General features: G+C 35.5%; 1 protein-coding gene across 4 annotated transcripts in view; it reads right to left on the reverse strand.

Moving 5' to 3' along the window:
- The window catches only part of SSBP2 (single stranded DNA binding protein 2), a 417,804-nt gene that overhangs the window by 99,643 nt on the left and 293,353 nt on the right, over positions 1–24,808 (reverse strand). For 2 of the 4 annotated variants that reach the window (XM_043988488.1, XM_043988480.1), the window contains exon 5: positions 24,239–24,328. The exons of the other annotated variants lie outside the window; for them this stretch is intronic. In XM_043988488.1, the coding sequence (XP_043844423.1) occupies positions 24,239–24,328 (90 nt within the window). The remainder of the gene's footprint in view (positions 1–24,238; positions 24,329–24,808) is intronic. 4 annotated transcript variants of the gene reach the window in all.

Genomic DNA, 24,808 nt, shown 5'->3' on the forward strand with positions numbered 1-24,808 from the left:
AACTCCAATGGCTCCCATTTGTCTCCAGGATCAAATACAAAATTCTCTGGTGTTCAAAGCCTTTCATAATCTACTCTCTGGGCTCCAACCCCTCCCCAGCCTTATTATACATTATTCCCTGCTACATACTCTTTGAGTGCACTTGACCTACACTGGCATCTTTGCTGTTGTTCCATGAGTAAGACAGTCCATCTCTCAGTTCCAGGCATTTTTTCCAGCTGTTCCCCCTTGCTTGACATGCATTCCTGGAGGCAGCTAGGTGGCATAGTGGATAAAGCACTGGCACTGGATTCAGGAGGACCTGTGTTCAAATCCGGCCTCAGACACTTAACACTTACTAGCTGTGTGACCCTGGGCAAGTCACTTAACCCCAATTGCCTCACCAAAAAAAAAAAGGATTGGTCAGAGACCTATCCAAATCTGCACACTCCAACATAAGGAGGCTGAGTTTATACAAACTTAGAGGTCAGCACAGAAGAAAACATATACTATGATAGTGGAAGAAAGGGTTAAAAATAGAGTGGAAGGAAATCAGAGATAACTTACTAGGACTTAAAGATATTTAGGGCAATAGAGAAAAGCTGAGTAAAAGCCCAAGTCCCAAGTAGATGAACAAACAATAAGGCCCAAAGAAAGAAGAAAAAATAAACAATACACTGCAGAAAAGGCCAAAGAACTCTAGGTTAAATGTTTTAATGGGAGGCAAATCAAAAGACCTTTAAAAATGAGAGAACATGACAATAAATTCTACTGACTCCCAGATGACAGAGCATAAACAAGAAATTCTTGAGCTGTGAAAAGGAAAAATACAATTACCAAAGGAACATTGAATTTATTGTATAACAGTCCATAAGATGTTGGTCCAACCCTAATTTCTGACAGAATGCTTTCTACTTTTCTCATCAGTTTTTATCAGAAAGGGATTTCTTTCTTAAGTAATTTACATTTTTAGACTTCAGCACTGAGTTATTTAGTGCCTTTGCTTTTGTCTTTCCCGTTGCCAGTCTATTCCAATGATATACTTCTTTTTTTAAACCAATTGCAAATTATTTTGATAGTTATTGTTCATAATATATTTTGAGAGCTGGAAGTGTTATTCCCTTCTCATTTCTACCTCATTTAAAAAAATATTTTAGATCTTTTGTTTCTCTGAATTAATTTTGTTATTTTATTGAGTTCTATATAGTATTCCTTTAATACTTTGATTAAATTAGCATTAAAACAAAAGATAACTAAAAACTAAAAATTTGGTTTGAAGCAAGTGTTGCTGGAATGCAAAAAAAACCCCCAAAACCCATGAGTTTGGGTAAGGTATAAGAAGACTGCAGCATTCTTAGGAAAAAAGTAAAGATAAACTTTAAAGAATTTTCACTCTTTGTGCAAATTTTTGCCTTACCCAATCAATTTCCCTACTAGACTTAATTTTCTCCGCTTTTCTGCCATTTAAAAAAAATTAACTGTAGGTCCTCCTATCATATTAGCCTTAGACATCAGTAAGTTTATTTTCTTAAAAAATTTTGTATACTTAAAAATTCTATGATAACTTTCATGAAATTGTGATAATAATACAAATATTCAAAGTCCAGATTAGTGTGAATAATGAATCCCCTGAAGTGGCCATATGATTTGAAATTTCAGTGCATATTTCCACTGGGCCATATTAACAATACCATATTTTATATGGTAAATACCTTATTATATTTTACATAATTATAACTTTGAATAGAATGAATTTGAATATACGTGACTACTTTAGAAGTTTCATTATTCACACTAATCTGGACCTAGCTGTATTAGAGCATTATGATGATGTTTCTAGCATTCACTGATATAATGAAAATATTTTTATTTTGAAAATTCTTTGATATGTTTTACAAGCCTTCAGAAGTAAGGCAATGAGGCATAAGTTGCACATCAAGTGAATTTCACCAGTTAATTTACAATTCATATGTCCTAATTTGTTTAGTTTCTCTTCTGTTTTCATGAATATCTCCATCAGACCTCCCTCTCACCCCCAGTACATAAGATACCATGGATGAACAACTTTAATTCTAACCAGTACTAAACTAATTTAGCTCACAAAATAACACATTTGTGCTTCCACAGTCTGCTTATGAGCATAGCTATGCACAAATGTTCTAAACATCTTACATAGCCTATCATCAGCCTGTAATTAGAGTTCATATAAAATAACTATGAAGTAATATTGAAAAATCTCATTTTTTCTATATTTTATTTTGACAACAGTACTTCATGGGCTAATCTCATGGAGTGCTAAGTATAGATCTAGAAGTAGTTTGTGAAGGGAAAGGAACAAATATTAAGTGGCTATGTGGCTACTACGTGACAGGCACATTAGAAATAGAATGTAATTTGATCTTAAAACAACCCTTGAAGGTAGGTACTATTTTAATTCTCATTTTATAGTAGGGAAAACTGAGACAAACAGAAGTGATATGACTTGCCCAGGGTCACACAGCTAGCAAGTATCTGAGGCCAGATTTGAATGCAGATCTTACTGACTCTGGGACCAGCACTTATCTACTGTAATGCTTAGCTGCTAGTGGATAATTACCAACATTGTAATAGCCCCTACATAAAGCCACATATTTAAAGCCATTCTTTTTTAAGGAAATGAGATCATGTCATTGTTCTTGTGCTGATTTCTCCCCCAACTCTCAAGTCCCTCTTCCTTTTCTCCTGTTTTCAGTTGAAATGAAAGTTTTTTTACTCCAAACTCTTTGTGATGAAGTATGTTTGTATGCCTATGTATCTATTGATCAACTCTATATTTTCTGTTTCAACTAAGAGTAAGGTTCATGAGTTTGCCATTCCCTCACACTCCTTGCACATGTTTTCTTATTCTTTTGGCATACTCCAATTACAAAAGGCAGTAAGATCTCCCATTTCCTCATTTCCTCCCTAGTGTATGCTTTTCTCCCTCCCTTGAAAACAACAAAAGTGGCAGCAGGACTTGCGTTTTTCTTTTTTCTTTTATTCCTTTTGTGATTCTAGAAGACTGTGGGATTCTGAAGGGAATTCTCTTCTCCCCCATTAGAATGTGTGTGCTGATCATCATTTAGCACTTTCAGTTGGCTAAAAGCAAGGAACTTTTCTAAGTTTTCTTTTCTCTGGCTTTTGTATTTCAAAGATTCTACCCAACTCTGATCTTTTTATTTTGTTATTCTTGGTTGTAAGCCTTTTTCTTTTGTCTTTTGGAATATTGTATTCCAAGATTTCCTTTCCAGTAGAAACACAATGGTGTGATTCCATTAGTTGTTTCTTGGTATTTGAACTCTTTCCTTCTGGCTGATTACACTATTACTTCTTTGATCTAGAAGACTGGGTTTTGGCCTATATTGCCGTATGTTTTCAATTTACTCCCCACCCTTCCCCCCCATATGGCCAATGAACTCTTTTTATTTTCATTTTGCCCTCTAATTATAATAGATTTGGGAATTTTTCAATGATTCTTTTGAAATTTGTTTTTTACATTTGTTATTTGATCATGATTTTCAAGAAGTCCTATGATTCTTGAATTGTCTCTCCATGACCTGTTTTTCAGTTCAGTTGTTTTTGATAGTGGATACTTTATATGTTCTTCCAATTCTAAAATGTTCTAATCCATCTTGTCTCATTGAATCACCGAGTTTTGTTTGCCTCATTGTATTTTATGAGTAGTCCATTACTTGGGTCATGTTATCCATTTTCTGTCCTAAGCTATTTAATATATTTCCAATATTTTTGCTCAAGAGCACTAATTCATTTTTTATCACTTACTACATTTCTTCTATTTACTCTTAGAGCTCTTCTGATCAGTAATAGTTTTTCTGAGGCTCTACTTGTACTTATTGTGAAGTTACTCAAAGGTTATTCATTGTGTTCTAAATTTTCTTATGTTTACTTGAATCTTCAGTTGCAGTTCCTGGATTAGGACTTTGTGCTACGGTTAGAGCATATGCACTCCCAAAATTCAGGCACACTGCTTTATCCTGTCCCTTCTTGTAATCCAGATGATACTGCCACTGACCTGTCGAAGGTCTGGATTTGTGACTGGGTTCTGATTTTTCCTGTTGAAATTTCTGACTTCTGTTTCCCTATCTTTGTAGACTAATGCATATGTGGTCCTATTACCATCTTCTCCTTCTGTAATCACCAACTGGAAATGATGCTGGTATGAGTACTATATAGCAGCTAGAAGGTACAGTAGATAGAGCACTGGGGCTAGAGTTAGGAAGACCTGAATTCAAATCTAACCTGATACTTGCTAGCTATTTGACCCTGGGCAAATCACTTAATCTCTATCTGCCTTAGATTCCTCAACTGTAGAAAGGGGATAATAATAGCACTCACCTTTCAGAACTGATGTGAAGATTAAATAAGATAATATTTGTATGGCTGAACAAGTTTTGGTATATGAATGTAATGGAATACTATTGTGCTGTAAGAAATGATGAGCAGGCAGATTTCAGAGAAAACTGGAAGGACTTGCATGAACTGATGCTGAATGAGAGGACCAGAACCAGGAGAGCATTGTACACACTATCAACAACATTGTGTGTTGATCAACTGTGACAGACTTGATTCTTCTCAGCAATACAATGGTCCAAGATAGTTCCAAAGGACTCATGATGGAAAATGCTCTCCAAATCCAAGGGGAAAAAAGAACTACTGAATCTGGATGTAGATCAAACCATACTATTTCTATTGTTTTTGTTGTTGTTTTTCTTTTTGCTCTGATTCTTCTCTCATAACCTGTTTAATGCAGAAATATGTTTATTGTGATATATAACCTATATCAGATTACTTGCTGTCTGGGGGAGGGTGGAGGGAGGGGAAGGAGAAAAATTTGAAACTAGAAAAACAAATATTGAAAACTATCTCTAAATGTAACTGGAAAATAATAAAATATTTATATGGGGAAAAAACAAAAAACATCAAATCAAATAAAGGAGATAATATTTGTGAAGCACTTAGCACAGTGCCTGGCACATAGTAAGGACTCAAATGCTTGTTCCCTTCCCTTTTCTTCCCCTCTCTTAGAGGAAGGGTGAGGAGGCTCCCAATGCTGGCTATCTGAATATGACTGTCACTCTCCTTGGTCATCCATCTACTCTTGCTGTGTCTCCATTAGAAGCACTGGCTTCTTGCTTCTTTGTGGACTCCAAGGCAGGAATGATTTGCCCAACTCCATCTCCCTCCGGAGTGACCTACTAGGGGGTTGTCTTTGTCTTTCACTCTGCTTCTGATGGCCCAGGGCTGAGATTCTATTTGTTTCAGGCCCCACCAGTGATTGGAATGGTTTCAGACTCTCCTCAAACCCCACCAATGTGCCTACAGGCTTTTGGCCAATTTCTTGTGCAGTCTTGGACTAGTGTTTATTGGTCTTTCCCTTTGTTTCCTGATCATTGTTTCATCTGTTGTCCTTTAAAATTTTTTGATGAGGTGTTTATTGAGCGAGCTGGGCTTGGAACTGCCCCTTCACAATGCCATAATAACTGGAAGTTCTGAGATTATTTCTTTTGATTGATTCATTCATTCTCTCAACAAGTACCCATTAAATGCCCACATTGATACAATTTGTTTTGACACAAGAGACACTACCCAATGGATTCCTAAACAATTTCTTTTATAAAGCCTATCCCCAAAATATTTTATTGACTTACAAAAAGATTCGATTTTTAACTCTGATAGTGGTATAGTATTAGTCATTGCATTTGACTGGTATTTGTTGCCTGCCTTTCAATTTTTTGTTCTAGAATTCATTACACACATTGTCTTCTTCATCATATTTTCTTTACCATGTATAGAAGTTTTCCAAAGTTTCTCAAATATGTTTATATTTTTCATTATTTATGGAACAGTAATATTCTATTACATTTATATGTCATAATTTGTGCATCCATTTCTAAATCATTGGTCATGTATTTTGGTGCTAGGTTTTTATCATCCCAAATCAATATTTTATCTGTGTGGCTCTATTCTTGGTGTTAATAACTTTGAATATGTGGTTATTGATAGACTGTATTTCTTTTGAGAACCAGTTCATATCTTTGACCTCTTGCTAATTAGGGAATTGCTCTTAATTTTATAGATGTGTCAATTCCCTATAGATTTTGGATGTCAAACATCAGAGAATAATTAATTCAAAGATTTTGCCCAATTCAGTACTTTTAGCACTTTACACAGTGCCTGGCACACAGTAGTCACTTGAAAATGTTTACTAACATTTCTTCTGATTTCATGGGCAAGCACACTCACACATGTGTATGTGCATATATGTGTGTTTATATTTCAGTTTGATATCATAATTGCCTGATTAGTTTTTTTGGTGAACTTTTAAAAATTCTGGGTCTTGTTAGAAATTTGTCTCCTAGTTATAATTGTGAAGACATACATAACCTTTCATCACCTTCCATTTATTTATTTTTCTTTCTTTTTTTGTGCAGGACAATGGGGGTTAAGTGACTTGCCCAGAGTCACATAGGTAGTAAGTGTCATGTGTCTAAGGCCAGATTTGAACTGAGGTCCTCCTGATTCCAGGGCTGGTGCTTTATCCACTGAGCCAGCTAGCTGTCCCCTCCCTCCTTCCATTTATTTAAAGGGTTTCTTTTTATATTTAGATAATTTGTCCATTTGCACTATATTGTGATATATCCTATAAATTGTTGGTCTAAACTCACTTTCTACCAGACCATCTAATTTTCCTTGTGATTCTTACCATCACTTTCCTAGTAGTTTATGTTCAGGGTCTGTCAAACTATAGCCTACAGTGAACATTTCTTTCAAGGTCATGCTTATCTATTTCATTCCATTCATCTACATTTCTGCTTCTCAACTAGTACCAGATGGTTTTGATAATTACTGCTTTGTAGTACACTTCGAAACCCAGTAGTACCAAACTTCCTTCCTTCATAGTTTTCTATGACTTTATTCCTTTATATTCTTTAACTTCTATTTCTCCAAATGAATATTATTATATCTAATTCTATAAAATATTTCTTTAGTAATTTGATTATGGCATATACCAAAAATACAGAATTTGTATGTTTGTTTTTGCTATACATTGTTACTGTTTAGGATTGGCCTAGCTATGCACACTATATCTCTCTCCAAGTACTTAGGTAGTCTTATAGTCTATAAGTTATTTTGTAGTTATATTTATCTAAGTCTTAAAATGTGTTTCAGTAGTTTCATTCTCAGGTATTTAATATATTTTGCTATTATTAAATGGAATTTCTCTGTCTCTCTTTGGTAGTAATATACAAAAAGAATCTATTTATGTTTGAGGCTTTATTTTGTATCTTATTACTTTATTGAAGTTATTCATTATCTCACAGCTTGGCCTCAATCTACCTTTCTAGTACAACTGCACACTGCTCCCTTTCATGTACATTATAGTCTAAACTAAATTGGCTTTCTTACTGTTCTTTAAACATAGTGTAATCATAGTGTTATTCCTTACCTCTTTCAAAATCCTTAACTGCTTTCAAGATTAAATGTTACTGGGGCAGCTAGGTGGCGCAGTGGATAGAGCACCAGCCCTGGAGTCAGGAGTACCTGAGTTCAAATCTGGCTTCAGACACTTAACACTTACTAGCTGTGTGACCCTGGGCAAGTCACTTAACCCCAATTGCCTCACTAAAAAAAAAAAAAAAAAAAAAGAAAAGAAAAAGAAAAAGATTAAATGTTACCATCTACATAAGACCTTTCCTGAACCGTGTCCTATTCAAGTGTCTTCTCCCTAAAATAAATTTGCATCCATTTTGTATCTACTTGTATATACACAGGTTGTCTCCCCTAGCTTGAGTCCAAAAGCTCCTTGAATATGGAATCATTTTTTTAAAATTGTCTTTATAGGGGCAGCTAGGTGGCACAGTGGATAGAGCACTGGCCCTGGAGTCAGGAGTACCTGAGTTCAAATCCAGCCTCAGACACTTAACACACACTTACTAGCTGTGTGACCCTGGGCAAGTCACTTAACCCCAACTGCTTCACTTAAAAAAAAAATTGTCTTTATATCCCTACTGCGTAGAATAGTGCCTGGTTACACAGGTGCCTAAAAATGCTTGACAAATTATTTTTATAAGCCTTGAGGGTTCTTTAAATACCTATCTTTATACCCTCCATTTCTTTCTTTCTAAACTGCTAAACCTATAGTATTGCTGTCAATGTTTTTTGTTGTTTTTTTTTTTTTTGGTGGGGCTACAATCCCAGTAATGGCATCCTTGGAATAAAGGTATGAACAAGTTAGTGACTTTTCCCATATAATTCCAGGTTGTTTTCCTAAAATGGTTGAACCATTTACAGCTCTAACCAGCAGTGAATTAGTATGTCTTTCCACAATCCCTCCAACAGTAGGTTTTTCCCATCTTTGCTAATTTGATGTGTGTAAGGCAATACCTCAGGGCCATTTTTATTTGCAACTCTCACATTATTAACAATTAGTGAAAATTATCTAGCACTGTGCCAGATGATAGTATAGAGAATAGGCATCATTGCTTTAATCCTGATTTTAGGGAAGACGTTTCCAATGTTATCAGTGAGATTAAGTTACTTAAATTCTTTATTATCTGACTTCCTAATCTGGGTATTTTAGATTTTTTAAAATATGAATTAATTTTATTTATTTTAATACTATAACTTATCTAATAGATTAGGAAATTAAAATGTTTTATTCACTCTGAATTTCATTATCTCATTTTAAAAAATTTTAGTAAAATAGTCTTGTCATTAAAAAATCAAATTAACTTGTTCATCTTTTTAAGACTTTAGTCAGAAAAAGTCTTGGCAGTCTTATTTCTTTTCTCTGATTTTAAAAAGGTTTTATGCTTATTTTGCGATTATTGTTGATCTTCTAGTTTTCTATTTGCAAACTCAATTTATTAGGTTTCTGTTTTTGTCTCCTACACATGTGTTCAGAAATATACATTCTCCTCTAAAGAATGCTTTGTTTACATCTCAAGAATTCTGGTATGTTATCTTATTATTTTCTTTAACAATTATTTGCTTTTGTTAAATTTGTTCTATGACACACTCGTTATTTAGTCTCCATTTCAGTCTGTCGTTTATTCTACTCATTAAAAATTTTAATTACATTATCATCTGCATGAAATGCATTTATTTTTGTCTTTCTGAATTCATGAATTCTTTATCTGTTACAATTAGCTCAATTTTTATAATGCTTTTTAAAAGTGGGGTAGGGGAAGGAAGGATATATTCCTTAAGATTCCCATACAAAGAACTATCATAGAGGTTTCTGTTAAGATCATTACTAAAATATTTGCTAGATTTTTTTAAAATATGAAGGAGGCATGTTGAAGTTGCCTGTAATTACTGTATTTTTTTAGATTCAGTTACCTTATATTTTAAGTACTTATATGTTATGTCATTTGCTGCAAACTATTTAATATTACTTTTGTTTCATTATTAATGGTGCCTTTAAGAATAATGTAGATTTCTTACCTGTCTTTCTTGATTTTATAACTCTATATATGTATGTGTGTATATATGCATATATATGTATGTGTATATATATCTTTTTCTGTCATATTAGCCCCTTTCATGCTCAGTCGAGGAATAAATTTGATTCTAATCTTTCACTTTTTAAAAAAACTGTATAAATTTGGATAATTCTAAGTATGTTTCATATATGTAGCACATTGTTGGATTTTGCTTTCTAATACATTCTTCCATCTTCATTTTATGGGTGAGTTATTTCATAAACATTCAAAGTTATATTAAATTTGTTTTTTCCTTCATCAAATCCTACTGTAATTTTTTTTCTTTCTTAAAAAAAAAAAAAGTAAAGAAACAACTACCACAGATCTATAATTCGTATTACTTAGAAGAATCTGATCCTGGTAATATCTTCTCCTCCCTTCAACTTTGGAATTAAGCTTTACTTTACAGTATATGTGGGTAGAAGTAATTTCCTTTTTCTTTTAAGTATGGCATTCTAATTTTCCCTTTTCTTTCTTGCTTCTATTGAGTAATACTGAATGATTCTAACTGGAGTTTCTCAGTATATATTTTGTGCCTTCTTTGTTGCTTGAAATATTTTCCTTTTGACCTGGGAATTCTAGACAACCTTATTTCTGGGGCTCCTCTAGTCATATGCGGTAGAATCTATCAATTTGTACTTTTCCTTTTAGTTCCAATACCATTGGGAAATTTTCTTTCATAATTTCCTGAAATATTCAGGATATATTCAGTGTTTCCCCCCCACCCCCCAAGATTTCTGTGGAGGCCAATTCTCTATACCTTATCTTTGAGACCAGTGGTTTTTAATAGAACCTACATGTAGTCTCCAAATTTCATTTTTGACAATGCTTCACCCCCCCCAGCTACTAGATTCTTACCCACTCAAATTACCTTAAATTTAGAATACACACACATACACACACACACACACACAAAGATGGAAGAATGTATTAGAAAGCTTATATGGAGAGAGCATATATATATATATATATATATATATATATATATATATATATATATATATATATATATATATATATATATATATATATATATATATATATATATATATATATGTGTACACACACACATAGCCTCTCTCTATATATATTTATATCTCTCTCTATGTATATATTTATATCTCTCTCTATATATATAAATAAAATAAATAAAATAGTTTTTATATGTATGTGCATATATATACACATATATAAAATAAGGGTGGAGGTTCTGCTCCCCTTCCCCCCTCTTAACTAATGCAACTACAGAAGGTCTAGATGTTCCAGTAGAATTAAAAAATGCAAACTAAGTATGAATATAGGCCCTTAATCAATTTTAAAGGATTATAGTGCTTTGATCATCATATGAAGGCAGATGTTGTGACACAGAGACTGGCTAAAAGAATCAGACACAACTCTGGGCCTATGTATAAAAATAGCAATGAGAATAGCAATGAGTCAGGGGCAGCTAGGTGGCTCAGTAAGTAGATAAAGCACTGGGCCCTGGATTCAGGAGGACCTGAGTTTAAATCCGGCCTCAGACACTTACTAGCTGTGTGACCCTTGGCAAGTCACTTAAACCTCATTGTCCCCCCCCCCCAAAAGAGAATAACAATGAGTTTGTCAAGAACAGAACTAGTTTAGTTGGAGAAGAATATCAGTTCAAAAGTTAGATCCAAGCTCTTCATAGGAATTCATTATTGGAGGGGAAGGGAAGGGAAAGGAAAGGAGTGGAGAACTTCATTCTTCTACCTCTCTCCATTAAGCATGTTGTAGGAGAGACTAGACCAGTAACAGACAGTGCAGCTAACTGGAATTGGAGACTATAGATCATAGGAGATACACCCACATAGGAGATGGTCACCAAAGAAAACGTAACTAGAAAGAATGATCCCCTCATGACAGAAAGAAGTGCTAGCTATGGAATTTAAAAAGGCACTGACTCTCAGAACCCTGCAGAGAACTACAGTGGAGGAGAACTTAATAAGGACTATGGAAGGGGGAAACATTACTTCTAGTTACTAGGAGTTGTGAATTATACCTTTGTCATATGTTTTCTACATGTGAATTTCACTACTTTTCTCATTTAAATTTGTCTAATTTCCCACAAATCCTGTATTTGTAGAAAAAATGCTTCTCAGACCTGTTTTTGTAACTTCTGTTCTTTCTATACTATCTTAGAAAATACCTTTACCAAAAAAAAAAAAAAAGTTCTTCAAGCCTACCTGATTGTCAGTCAGAAGTACACCAGTGGGGGCTTGTGAGTGATAAAGATTAGAAGCCCAGGGTTTCTAAACTCTCAGGGTTACCCCCAGAACACCGAGTGTAGTAGGCAATAGCTTTTGGAGGTATTTCAATGGGAAATTGAAATAAAAACAAAATTCAATCAATATTAAAATGCCTATGCTTTACAAGGCATAATGCTGGTTGTTGAGAGAGAGAAAAAGCAAAACGTGTTCCTAGCCCCACAAAAGCTTATGATAGTTTAGCCTCAGTTGCCTGATTTGTAATATGAAGGAGACTGGACTTGATGGCCTCTAGGATCTCTTCCAGCTCTAAATCCATGATGCAATGATTGATGGCACTAAAGGTACATTGTTTCTGTTATTCTCACATTGACTCTTTTTTTTTTCAACAAACATTTATTTTATTTTCCATTTACATGTAAAGGTAGTTTTCAACATTCATTTTCATAAGATCTAGAGTTCCAAATTTTTCTCCCTCTCTCCCTCCCTTTCCTCCCCCCTCCACAAGATTGCAATGAGGTTATATATGTAATATCCACAAGTGTTCTTTCAATCAGTTCTTTCTATGGGAGTGCATAGTAAGCTTCCTCATTAGTTCCTTGGGATTGTCTTGGATCATTGCATTGCAGAGAGTAGTCAAGTCATTCACAATTGCTCATTGAACAATACTGCCGTCAGTATGCACAATGTCCTCCCAGCTCTGCTCACTTCACTATACATCGATGTTCATTAGTCTTTCAAGGTTTTGGGGGGATCATCCTGTTTTTCATTTCCTGTAGCACAAGACCATTCCACTACAATCATATAACAGCTTTTTCGATCATTCCTCAATTGATGGACATTCCCTTGATTCTCAATTCTTAGCCTCCACCAAGAGTTGCTATAAATATTTTTAGTATAATTTTTCCCCCTTTTCTCTTTTTCATGATTATTATTGTTAACTATTTCCCTTCCATCCTATTCCCTTCCCCATGATATTTATTCTATTATCCATCTTCTTTCATCCTATCACTCTTCAAAAGGGATTTGTTTCTGTCTGTCCCCTCCCCCACTCTGCCCTTCCTTCTTTTGCCCCTCTCTCTTTATCCTCTTCCCCTCCTATTTTCCCTGCAGGGTTATAGAGATTACTCCACCCAATTGAGTGTATACATTATTCCCTCCTTGAGCCAATTCTAATGAGATTGAGATCTTAGAGCCAATTTTGATGAGTGTTAGGCTCATTTACTGCCCAGATTAAATAGATTACTCCACCCAGTTGGGTGTGTCTCTTAGTTCCTCCTTGAGGCAGCTCTGATGAGTTTAATATCTTTGAACCTTTTCTGATGAGTGTAAAATTCATTTACTGCCCTGCTCCTCTCCCATCTCTTCCCCCACTCCATAAGCCTTTTCCTGTTACTTTCATGTAGGATTTCACTTCTGCCCTTCCCCCTCCCCCAGTGAATTCCCTTCACCCCTCAATTTAACCCTAAAGATGTTATCATCTAGCTAAGTGACAGAGTGGACATATCATCGCCCCTGGACCCAGGGGGATCCCAGCCAAAACCCAGCCTCAGACACAAGACGGTCGCCTACTGTACGACCCCAGGTATGCCCCCCAGCTCCAATTTTTTTATGGTTCTCTAGGGTCTTGTATTTGAAAGTCAAATTTGTCATTCAGTTCAGGTCTTTTCATCACAAATATCTGAAAGTCTTCTTTCTCATTAAAGTCCCATTTTTTCTGCTGAAAGATAATGCTGAGTTTTGCTGGGTAGGTGATTCTTGGTTGTAATCCACTTTCCTTTGCCCTTTGGAATATCATATTCCATGTCCTCTGGTCCTTTAATGTAGAAGCTGCTAGATCTTGTGCTATCCTGACCGGGGCTCCACAGTACTTGAATTCTTTCTTTTTGGCAGCTTGCAATATTTCCTCCTTGACCTGAGAGCTCTGGAATTTGGCTATAATATTCCTAGGAGTTTTCTTTTTGGGATCACTTTCTGGAGGTGATCAGTGGATTCTTTCAATTTCTATTTTAGCTACTTCTTCTAGAATTTCAGGGCAATTTTCCCTGAGAATATCTTGGAAGATGCTGTCTAAGCTCTTTCCTTGATCATGGTTTTCAGGTAGACCAATAATTTTCAAATGATCTCTCCTGGACCTATTTTCCAGGTCAGCAGTTTTTCCCAGAAGATATTTCACATTGCCCTCTATTTTTTTATTCATTTGGATTTGCTTTATTGTGTCTTGGTTTCTCATAAAGTCACTGACTTCCATTTGTTCAATCCTCATTCTTAGGCAATTATTTTAATCAGAGAGCTTTTGTACCTCCTTTTCCTCCTTTTCCATTTGACTTTTCAAGCTATTGACTTTTTTCTCATGTCTTTCCTGCATCACCCTCATTTCTCTTTCCATTTTTTCCTCTACCTCCCTAACTTTATCTTCAAAGTCCTTTTTGAGCACCTCTATGGCCTGAGGCCAATTTGTATTTTTCTTGGAAGCTTTAGATATAGGGGCCCTGATGTTGACATCTTCCTCTGAGGGTGCCCCTTGGTCTTCCTTGTTACTGAAGAAACTTTCTATGGTCCTCACCTTTCTCTGTCGGCTCTTCTTGCCTGTCTTTTACTAGACTTTTAGCTCCTTAAAGTGGGGCACTGTTTCCAGGCTGCAGTATCCCAAGCTTAAGAAGTCCCAGGTGGTATGATTTAAGGAACATCAGGTTCTTCCCTCACCCGGCCTGTTTCCTGGTCCTAGATGACCCCAGACCAACTTGCTAATCAACCAGCTTTGTGTGTTGTGGTTGTTAGCTCTGACGAGCCTGTGCCCCTCCCCCACCTGGGCCACTGCTACTCGAGCCTACCTCCTGGTTCTCAGCAGGGGTGTAAAATCCAAGTTCTGCCTTAGAACCAGCATAGACCCCTGTAGTCTCTCCCCTGCTCAAGGCTCAGCCCTCTCACCAGACTGTGAGCTTAGTTCCAGACAACACTGGTGCTTCAGCTGATTCAGAGGCTCTGGGGGTCTGCTTCTCTGGTGAGGACTTCCTGAGACTGGATCTGTGTCAGGGTGACTGTGGAGTTGGGCTCAACTTCTGTATCAGTACAGCAGCTCCCTCATTCTGTTATTTATTTATTTATTTATTTATTTTTTAGTGAGGCAATTGGGGTCAAGTGACTTGCCCAGGGTCACACAGCTAGTAAGTGTTAAGTGTCTGAGGCCTGATTTGAACTCAGGTACTCCTGACTCCAGGGCCAGTGTTCTATCTACTGCGCCACCTAGCTGCCCCCAGCTCCCTCATTCTGACCTTCCAAGCTGTTCTTGGTTAGAAGATGATTTAAGCACATTCTTCTGTGAGTTTTGCTGCTCACATTGACTCTTATAAATGATATCATTGGCTCCTCTGCCTCACTTTCTGGCCACTGGATCCGTCTGAGTGGACCAGGTTCTGTGACTACTGATTCTGTTCCCTCACATAACAGTCACAACCCTCTTTTCAAACTGGAAAAATTCGCATAAAAAGCATATATTGATAATGATGCAGGCCACATAAAAGATGATTTAAGAGGTGCCTAACCTTCTGGCACTTTTTTTATTGCAGTATTCGTCACAGGGAAACAGTATGCTTGCCACAGCTAATAAAAAGACCCACTACCCTCTAGGAGAATACAGGGAGCTCAGGCAAGGCTCAGAGTGACTGTCAGGCTTGGGAAACTAACAGAAAGGGGAGGAAGAAGGGAGGTAAAAGGAAGAGAGGAAGGAGCATATTTTCCAGAGCAGATAATAAAAATAAAAATTAATATTTAGATAGCAATTTAATGTTTCAAAAGTGCTTTATGTGTATTGGCTAATTTGGGCCTCACGACAATCCTGTGACATATTATCACTCTCATTTTACAGATGAGGAATCTGTCTCAGAAGTGAAGCAATTTGTCCTGGGTCATCTCTTTAGTTAGTGTCATGTTTTTGGAGCTAGGCCTTCCTGACTCCAAGTCTCTTGCTCTATTCACTAGACCACACGAGCTCTTTCCTGATTTTGTCCTCTAATGCGGGAATAGTTGTGCCATCCTGACCTCCAAAAAAGATACTAAGGGTTTTTTTGGAGCAGTTGGGGTAAGCTTAGCAGTACCCAAAGATTTCTTTAAAATTACCTCAAATATAGCTAACTCATCATAAGCAGAAATGGATGCCTTTCTGGAAAGATTCAACTATATAAACATTATTTTGAAGTAAATGTTCTTTAAATGCAAATATATGTGTACCACACTTAGACTTTGGTACTTGACAAAGGTTTAGGAAAAAGATGGAAGACTATATAATAATAATAATAATAATAATAATAATGGTTGTCTATGTAATGCATGGATCTCAAAGGTATTTGTAATAATATGGTATAGTAGAAAATATCTTTGGGGGGGCAGGGCAATGAGGATTAAGTGACTTGCCCAGAGTCACACAGCTAGTAAGTGTCAAGTGTCTAAGGCTGGATTTGAACTCAAATCCTCCTGACCTGGGCTGGTGCTTTATCCACTACACCACCTAGCTGTCCCCAAGACTGTATCTTTTTTTTTTTTAATTTTTTTTTTTTTGGTGAGGCAATTGGGGTCAAGTGACCTGCCCAGGGTCACACAGCTAGTTAAGTGTTAAGTGTCTGAGGCCGGATTTGAACTCAGGTACTCCTGACTCCAGGGCCGGTGCTCTATCCACTGCGCCATCTAGCTGCCCCCCCAAGACTGTATCTTAACAAGAAGATCTGACTACACACAGGGAGTCTACCTTGGTGGATATAACTGTTTGTTGATATACAATGTGTAGGAAGTCCTGGGTTCAAATTCTGTTTTTGATATTTAACCTCTCTGCATCTTAATTTCTTGTAAAATGAGGGGATTAGATATACAAGACCTCTAAGATCTCTTCTAGCTCTAAATCAATTACCTATGGTTTATATTGAGAATGTATTTCTTGGTGCACCAAGATTTAATCCTATTTTATTATTTGTATAGATAAGTACATGAATATTCTGTTGGCAGAGGGGATCTGGGACCCAAAGGTTTTCGAATTTGTCCCGAGAGCCAGGATTATTCCTGTCTGTCAGGAAGGATGGACAGCAACTTTCAACAGTTTATGCTGCTGCTTCTTCATAGCTGTCAGCAAAAGTGAAGATGGGTCCACCTAGCTGGGTTGTTTTCTTTCCCCTCTTGGCTATGAACTGCCATAGTTATACAACATCACAACTGAAATGAACTTAAAGATCAGCTATTCTAATACTTCTAGGGATAGGAAAACCAAGGCTTGAAGAGGTGAGATGATTTGCATATGTGTGACCCAATGTATTATAGAATCAAAGAATGAAAGCACTGGAACGTGACCTCAGAGATTACTTAGTCAAACTCCTTCATTTTACTGTCCAGAGAGGGGTTAAATAATTTGCTGAGGGTCCACAGGTGCTAAGTAGCAGAACTGGGATTGAAATGAAGGTCTCTGAACTCTAAATCTAGCATTCTCTATTACATCTACAGCAGACCTGGGAACAGAATCAAGATATTTTAATGATTTGTCCAGGGACTCAAGATAGAAAATAGTATAGTATAGTTCTTATCTGATACATATTAACTCTGATACCTTCCAGGATACATCAAGAGGACCATACAAACAATAAATAAAATTGGACAAGTTCCTATCTCTATCATGTACTAAGTTGCATAAAGGAACTAAAAGCATCTTTATGTACAGAAAATTTGATCAGATAGATGGGTTCTGTTCATTAGAAGAAGAATAAATGACAAATATCTTCCAAAATTTTGAATGTCCCAAAGAATGACAATAGTTTCATCTGTGTTCAACTTTACATGTAAGACTATATTACAAATATTCTGGAATGTATTTTTAGTTTCTAACAAATACTATATATGCATTATTTTGAGGATCTTTAACTACACTACATCATTCTATGAAGAATTTTCAGTAAGTCATTTTTGAAAGCATAAATAATTTTACATTTTAATTAAATTGATTTTTTAACCACAGAAGAAAATGGCATTCCAATGTTTTGTACCAAGTATTTGGCATTTTTAGCTTGACTATACACTATAAAAAGCAGCAAGAGAAATGAACAAAATTTGCAGATAACTTAACTAACTTTTCCTAAGTTAGTATTGTGACACCCAGGCAAGGTATCTAAAACAAAGTTCTAATTGGAAAATCCAGGTAAAGATTTTCAGCATTTGCTTTTCCTCCCTTACTTTCTTCCTGATCTACTTCATCACTTGCAGCAGTTCTAAAGGTGTTTTGCAATTGCATTTTTTCTGAAAAAAGCTTATTTAGTTACTCAAGCTGAGCAGTTTTAATTTGTTCTAATAGTTGAGGCTAGTAAAGCCATTACCACAGCTGCGGGATGGCATTATCAAAGCCAGCAGCTGTCAGGCACCTTTATTTTTTTTAGGCTGCTTTTATCTGCTCCTACTAGGGAACAACTTGCTCTATTTTCCAAAATATTGAATTCTGAAGTCCTCATCTTTAAGAAATTTGTACCTTTAATTTTTTTCAAGTGTGATTGAGACAGTTTTATTTTGAAAATAATCCTGGCAATTTAGTACTGTTTTACACGTTCAAATCTCAGTCGATTCTGAGCTATTAAAATGAATAATTTTCATAGTATTTATGATTACCAATCAATCAGATCTACTCATATGTTCAGTGCTTTCCTATTCCAAATTAGAAAGAATTTCGAATAGCTTTTATTCTTTGTCTAAGACCAAAAAGATCTCTGGGGAAAGAGATCTTTTCTCCCTGCTTCAAGTATTTCCTGTGACTAATTTCTGAAACAACCATGGTCAGGAAGGATAAACAGAAGAGACAGTCAAAGCACAAAGAGTGTAGAGAGCCTGAGAATGACACAGAAGGACAAGTACCTCGACAGACTGCTGTCACTGACTATGATAAACTGGCTACAGCAAAACAGGCAATTGATAATATAATGACTATACTCAGAAATCCAAATAGTATTAAAAGCAGAAATTATTATAACTAGAGTTTAGGAAAACTTGAAAAATTAACACAATATTTTCAGCCATGATTTAAGTATGGATTTGTTTAGGTGGTACGTTTAATTGGCTGAGCCTTAATGGTAGTATAATATTTTCCACCTCATTTTTGATTCATGCTCTTTGACTTTTTTTTTTTCTTTCAGTAATCCAAGGATAGGTTATCCCTATTCTTTGAATTTCCTTGCTTTGGTTATTTCTTGTCACTAACTGAACGTTATTTAAATCGAGCTTTGTCTAGTCAAGAGTAATAACAGAGAAGAAAGGAAATTTCTTTTTGTTCTTTCTTCTTGTATTCTTCCTGCCAAAGCATTAGGTCAGCTTGCTACTGTGCAGCATTGCTAAAAATAGCACCCCGGTAAAATATACCCCGAACAAATGGAGCGATCTAAAAACCGCCACTAGATGGCAAGGCAGCTTTACCATTTTTAACATTATGCTTGTATGCAAAATATGACTTGAAAACATACTAGCAACGTATTTTTCACCATGTCAAGAATTTTTTTATTAATTCACATTTTTATAGATGGATAACTATGTTCCTTAAGGAAATTACTTCATATATACTTTATGTTCAACAGTATGCTTGGGAAACTTAATAATAATTAACAATTACAGTTATTACAAAGTACCACATTTACAATTATATGCATCCATATAAAACCAGTTTTCAATAGCTTCAGTTAAGAAAACTAAAGATTTGAAGACCAGAATACACTAAAAATAAATAACCTAATAAATAATAGACAACAACAACCAAATCAATTAAAAATCAAAACAAAATATAATGCAGGCTGAAAATGAACTAAGAAGTCTACCCAATGGTCAAGAGTATTTTGGAGATCCAGATCACCTAGAAACAATGATATCAGTTGATTGCACACCTTATAAAAATATTTACCGTATTTTATGTTAAATGCAGTTACAGGGAGTTGGCAAGGATCCAAGGAATAAAAGATATGTGCCCTCTGATGTAAAATTACCTTATGGGAAATTAAAAGAAAACAAGCAACCTAAAATATTTCCCCTAGTTTCATTAAAGTAAGAAATGCAAGATTTTAACACACATTTCAGGCTACAATAAAAACTATAGCTAAGCCCTATTCTCTGTGAGTCTGGTCATTCCTCCATCAAATCTTATGTATTCTATAATCTATAATGTATTTATGGAAATTATCTAAATTTTTCAAAACAGAAAAGGGCAACTCACTACGTTCCCTTTGAAAAAATTTTCTATGTTTTATTAAGCCATGGCCACATTCTATTTAAGCTTAAGGAAAAGCTAATCGGTCTGGAACCCAGACTTTATTTCAGTAGGGCAACAGGAAACAAGAACACAGTAATAGTTACTGACTAGGATGCTTAAACCACCCCAGCTGGCGGTGGGACAACCTTTTCAAATGAATGCCATTAATAAATAACAAAATTATACGATTCAATATTTAATTCAGATTTATTATTATCCAATTAAACTTAGGCAGGAGACTTCAGATTTGTCATTGGCCAATCTTTTTCAGTCACTCTGCAAAGGCCAAGAGGAGAGAGCAGGAAGCCAGGCAAGTACAAGCTTTTCCACCCATGGTTGGAAGGCTCCAGTGTGACTCAAAGTACTGAGTCCATTGTACTCCTGCCACTCCAGCAGTGAGTTAAATGGAAAAGAACTTGGAACTTCTCTCTTACTTCCCAATTTGAAAAACACTGCTCTAGACAAGTGATTCCAAAACTGTTTTTACAATAACCTGTAATGTTACCACTTAGTTCAATGTATTTCATTATAAAAAAAAAAACTTGAAAAAAATATATGGCAATTTTGGAGGAGGTAATGCTGTCAACAAAGGCATAGGTTGTCACTACAAAAAGTTTAGATTCACTGCACTAGGTCTTTTACCAATGCCATAATCTATTTCACTTTAGAATATTTCTGGATTCACTAGAAAGTTTGAATCCTTACATCTTTTTTTTTTTGGGGGGGGGGAGAGGACAATTAGGGTTAAGCGACTTGCCCAAGGTCATACAGCTAGCAAGTGGCAAGTGCCTGGGGCCAAATTTGAACTCAGATCCTCCTGAATCCAGGGCCAGTGCTTTATCCACTGTACCACCTAGCTGCCTCACATCTTTTTTTACATGGATGGTTTATATTCTACCAAACAAATCTCCCTTTGTTTCTCCAATTCTTTTGCATTTTTAAATTTTCAATTATATGTTGATTTTATTTCAATGTAATGTTCTTCAGAAGCAAACTTTTTTCCCCAATAAAACACTAATATGCTTCAGGATGAATAATGTTAATATCTGACCAAATGCAAAGATATGAATCTAAAGAAAATATACTAAGAGGAGCTTGTTAAAGCACATGGAATTTGTTATATATATATTTTAGTTCTATCACTTAAATGTATTCCTCTTTTTCAAGTGAAGCCCTTATTTAAAAAAATTATCTTGTTGGTACAAATTCCCATTAATTAACACTTCACAAATTCAGAATTTGGGATAATTCTATTAGGGAGACAGCCGAGGTTTATACTTAAAATTATGGAAAAGGGGGCTTTTAAGCAAATAAAAATGAAAACATGATTGGGGGAAAGATTTATCTATTTAAGATAATTGTTTTTAAGCACTTTATTAAAATTCATCCACATACAATATCATTCCATTATAAGCAAAGATTAGAACTACTATGGTTGGCACTTTTGATATGTTAACTAGCAAATCATTCTTCTGTACACATTAAATTCTAGTAGGCAACATTCTATTAGCCTAGTTCCTGTTCCTGAATCTATCTCAAAATCTGAGGTATTTCATTGAAAAATTCATTCCAAGTCTTTGAAAATATTCTGTAATTCTGATTTTCATTATTTCAGACAGGTAGTTTCCCAAGACAGTATGAATTAAGAGAAGTTAGGTATATTTCAAGAAAATACAATATCATTCAGCTGCATATAAAATTAATTCATCTTGAATTCCAGAAAAAAATAAAAGTAGAGGATTAAATTAAAATATCTCTAAGGCCCCTGATCCTATAACTATGACTTGGTCAAAAGTTGGCATCCTCTTGGGACGACCTATTCATCATACTCTAAAAGGATGTTAGAGATGGCTATTTTAAGCTCAAATATGAATTTTCTAGATTGTGGGATTTCAAACTAAGTAATTCACTGACTCTATGCTAATAGTTTAGCATAGATAAATCCATGCTATAAAGAATGAAGCAAATATTATGATCTATGTTTTTGCATACTTTTTTCATTCTATTAGCTAAGTGAATTAAACATTCAAAACAATTACTTAACATTTTCTAATGACTGGCTATCGAAAATATACTTTCCTAATATTTATGTATGCTACAAGTATAGCTCTTGCATATTGATTTTTATTAGCAACTGCCTTCTATTATCTGCCAGCACTCCATACGTTCACTGGTGTCCTTCATCATGGGAAAGGTTCTTCTCCAGTTGTCCTTCATGTGTATTACATGAAGTAATAGAATGACTGAGGCATGTGAGTAGCTCAAGTCCTCTGTTTTACTAGCAGAAATTCTATGAATAACCTTCTAGAAAGTTGACTCTTCCATTTACTTTTGGTAAACAGGATTTAAGCACAGTTCATGCTGCATCAATTATTCTGACCAAATACTTAGAGCATGGGTGAGGAACCTTGGAAAAGGCAAGAGGAGAACATTTTGCTCCCTCTATTACAGAAAATACAGAAACTGAAATTATGGCTATGTATCTCTTGTTATGAAATACAGAATAGAGAGGGGGAGGAATACCATGTAAACTTCTCCTCAAGCCCCACCCCACCAAGGGATATCTTCATTTCCTGCTCAATTTGATAAAGACTTCTGGCATGCCTCCTACTGCAACCCATCCGGGGGAGTCATTCCTTTTAAAGAATTACAGCTTAAAATAGCTACTATATAGCAAAAGGGTTGAGAACATGGGGTAAAAATAAAAAGGAGTGGAAATATACATTGAACTATGAATTAGAGAAGACAGGCAGTGAATAATGTAAGCTCCTTGCTACAGGTATTCTATTGTTCAGAATCATGGATATGCAGCCGTCTCTGGGATACCATAAACAGTACAAAAAACACCATACCGACTGATCAGTGGGAACAATGAGATGCATGCAGGTCCATTGATTCAATCACATATGTTGGCATACAGTATTTCTTAGGATCATATATAATTTGGGTAAATGAATATAACTTCATAGATTTATTCATAAATATCATCTTTAGTTTTGAGTTTTAATTGTGGCCCTTTTATTCACTTGCTATATACATACAGAGGCAGTGTTGGAGTTGTGAATAGAAAGAACAATCCTTGAAGTTAAAAAAAAAATGTAGGTTCAAGTGTGAGGGAATGTCACATAAGTTCCATGTGCACCCAGGGAACTCTCTTAAAATTCCAAAGTGTGGAACAGTGGCTATTTTGCACTGGGCAGAGGAAGTTTCTTTAGAGAGAGTTAATTACATCAAAAGAATCACCAATCCCACTAAATAGTAACATAAATTTGCCTCTATTTCAGTAATTTCAAATTTATTAAGGCATTGATCTATTCTGCAATGCTGTTAGCCTGGATTATCTAATGATTAATTTTTAAAGATTTTCAAAATACAAAGCACTAAAATGAGAGCCAAACATTTTCATACTATTAATGTACCTCATTGTAAATAATGTGTAACATACTTTATTAATTCTGCTAATATAAGTGCTTAATAATAACCCATATTTGGTAACATGCAAGGATTCTTCAATATTTTAAAAGATCACAAAATCAATTTTATTTGGAAAATAATTACATGCTAGATAGCATGTGTTTATGGGGGTGGGGATAGGATTTGGAAGAGAAAGTGGGCAGAGAGGTAAGGAATGCATTCTGTGATATTTTTAAAAAAACCTAAGAAGCCACAATTACACAAATACTGGCAACTGGGGTAACAAATGACATTGCTACAATTTAAAAATACTAACATATAATGTATATTTTAAAATATTAACAAGATTACTTTTAACACTCTGGCTGACAGGCCACAGTCGCTTGGCAAAGATGTGGCCTAAAGCTCCTTCCTGGTATCATTGGACAGATCATAACTTGGTTGTACTTTATAGAAACAGTGAAATTTGGATTTTCTCTGCCTTGGGAAGAAGGGAAGAGGATGGATAGATAAAATCCAACATTATTCCAAAATCTAGTTTATCAACCTCTCCCACCAAACCTTTACCAAATAATACTAAGACCAAATTGTGGCCCCTCTTTTCCTTTCCTGTCAAGTGAGGGGGAAGATGGTGGAAGGACAAGCAAATAATGAAGAAGACATGAAGGAAAGGTAATTTATAAACTGGATAAGGAGCTGTGAATAACTGAGAACTGGCATATAACATTATGTTCACCATAAGACTGATAATCAGACTTATCCTCTTGCATAGCCTCAAACAAAATCACATCAGAGTTTCTACACCTTAACATTCCTGCAGTCACAGTTTGTTTGTGTACCTGAAAGAACCCCGGTGGCACAGGGCCTACTGGCATGCCATCTCCTGGGGGCATGTTTCCTAGCACTGGGCTGGGAGCTGCAGCGGCGCTCTGGAAAGAATAAAGGGAAAAAAAGCCTCTGTCATTAGAATGAAGGCACAAAACCAAAGGTTAATGAAACTAGACGGTAAAAGGGGACATTTAGGGCCACCAACTGGTACTTCTCCACCCTTACTCCAAAAGTAAATAATGATGCCATTAGTCATTTAGGATGGGACTGCACAGGTCAGATGGTTGGAACAGGAAGTTTCAAACTTTTTGAAATTACAAATCAATGTCTTTTTTCATGCTTTTTATAAAAATCACAGAGCCTGGATCAAACAGGTTCACACAAACACACACGTGATAATATAGAAATCAATTAATTGTCAATACTCCATGTTAAGGAAATATTGAGGAATATTTTGGGAACTGTAATAAAATTCTTTTTGTTTATTTTTAACTTCTACATGCATTTGCTGTACACTTATTTTTTTTTTTAAGTGAGGCAATTGGGATTAAGTGACTTGCCCAGGGTCACACACTTAGTAA

The sequence above is a fragment of the Dromiciops gliroides genome, chromosome 1 (assembly GCF_019393635.1).
Source record: "Dromiciops gliroides isolate mDroGli1 chromosome 1, mDroGli1.pri, whole genome shotgun sequence".
NCBI classification, from domain to species: domain Eukaryota; kingdom Metazoa; phylum Chordata; class Mammalia; order Microbiotheria; family Microbiotheriidae; genus Dromiciops; species Dromiciops gliroides.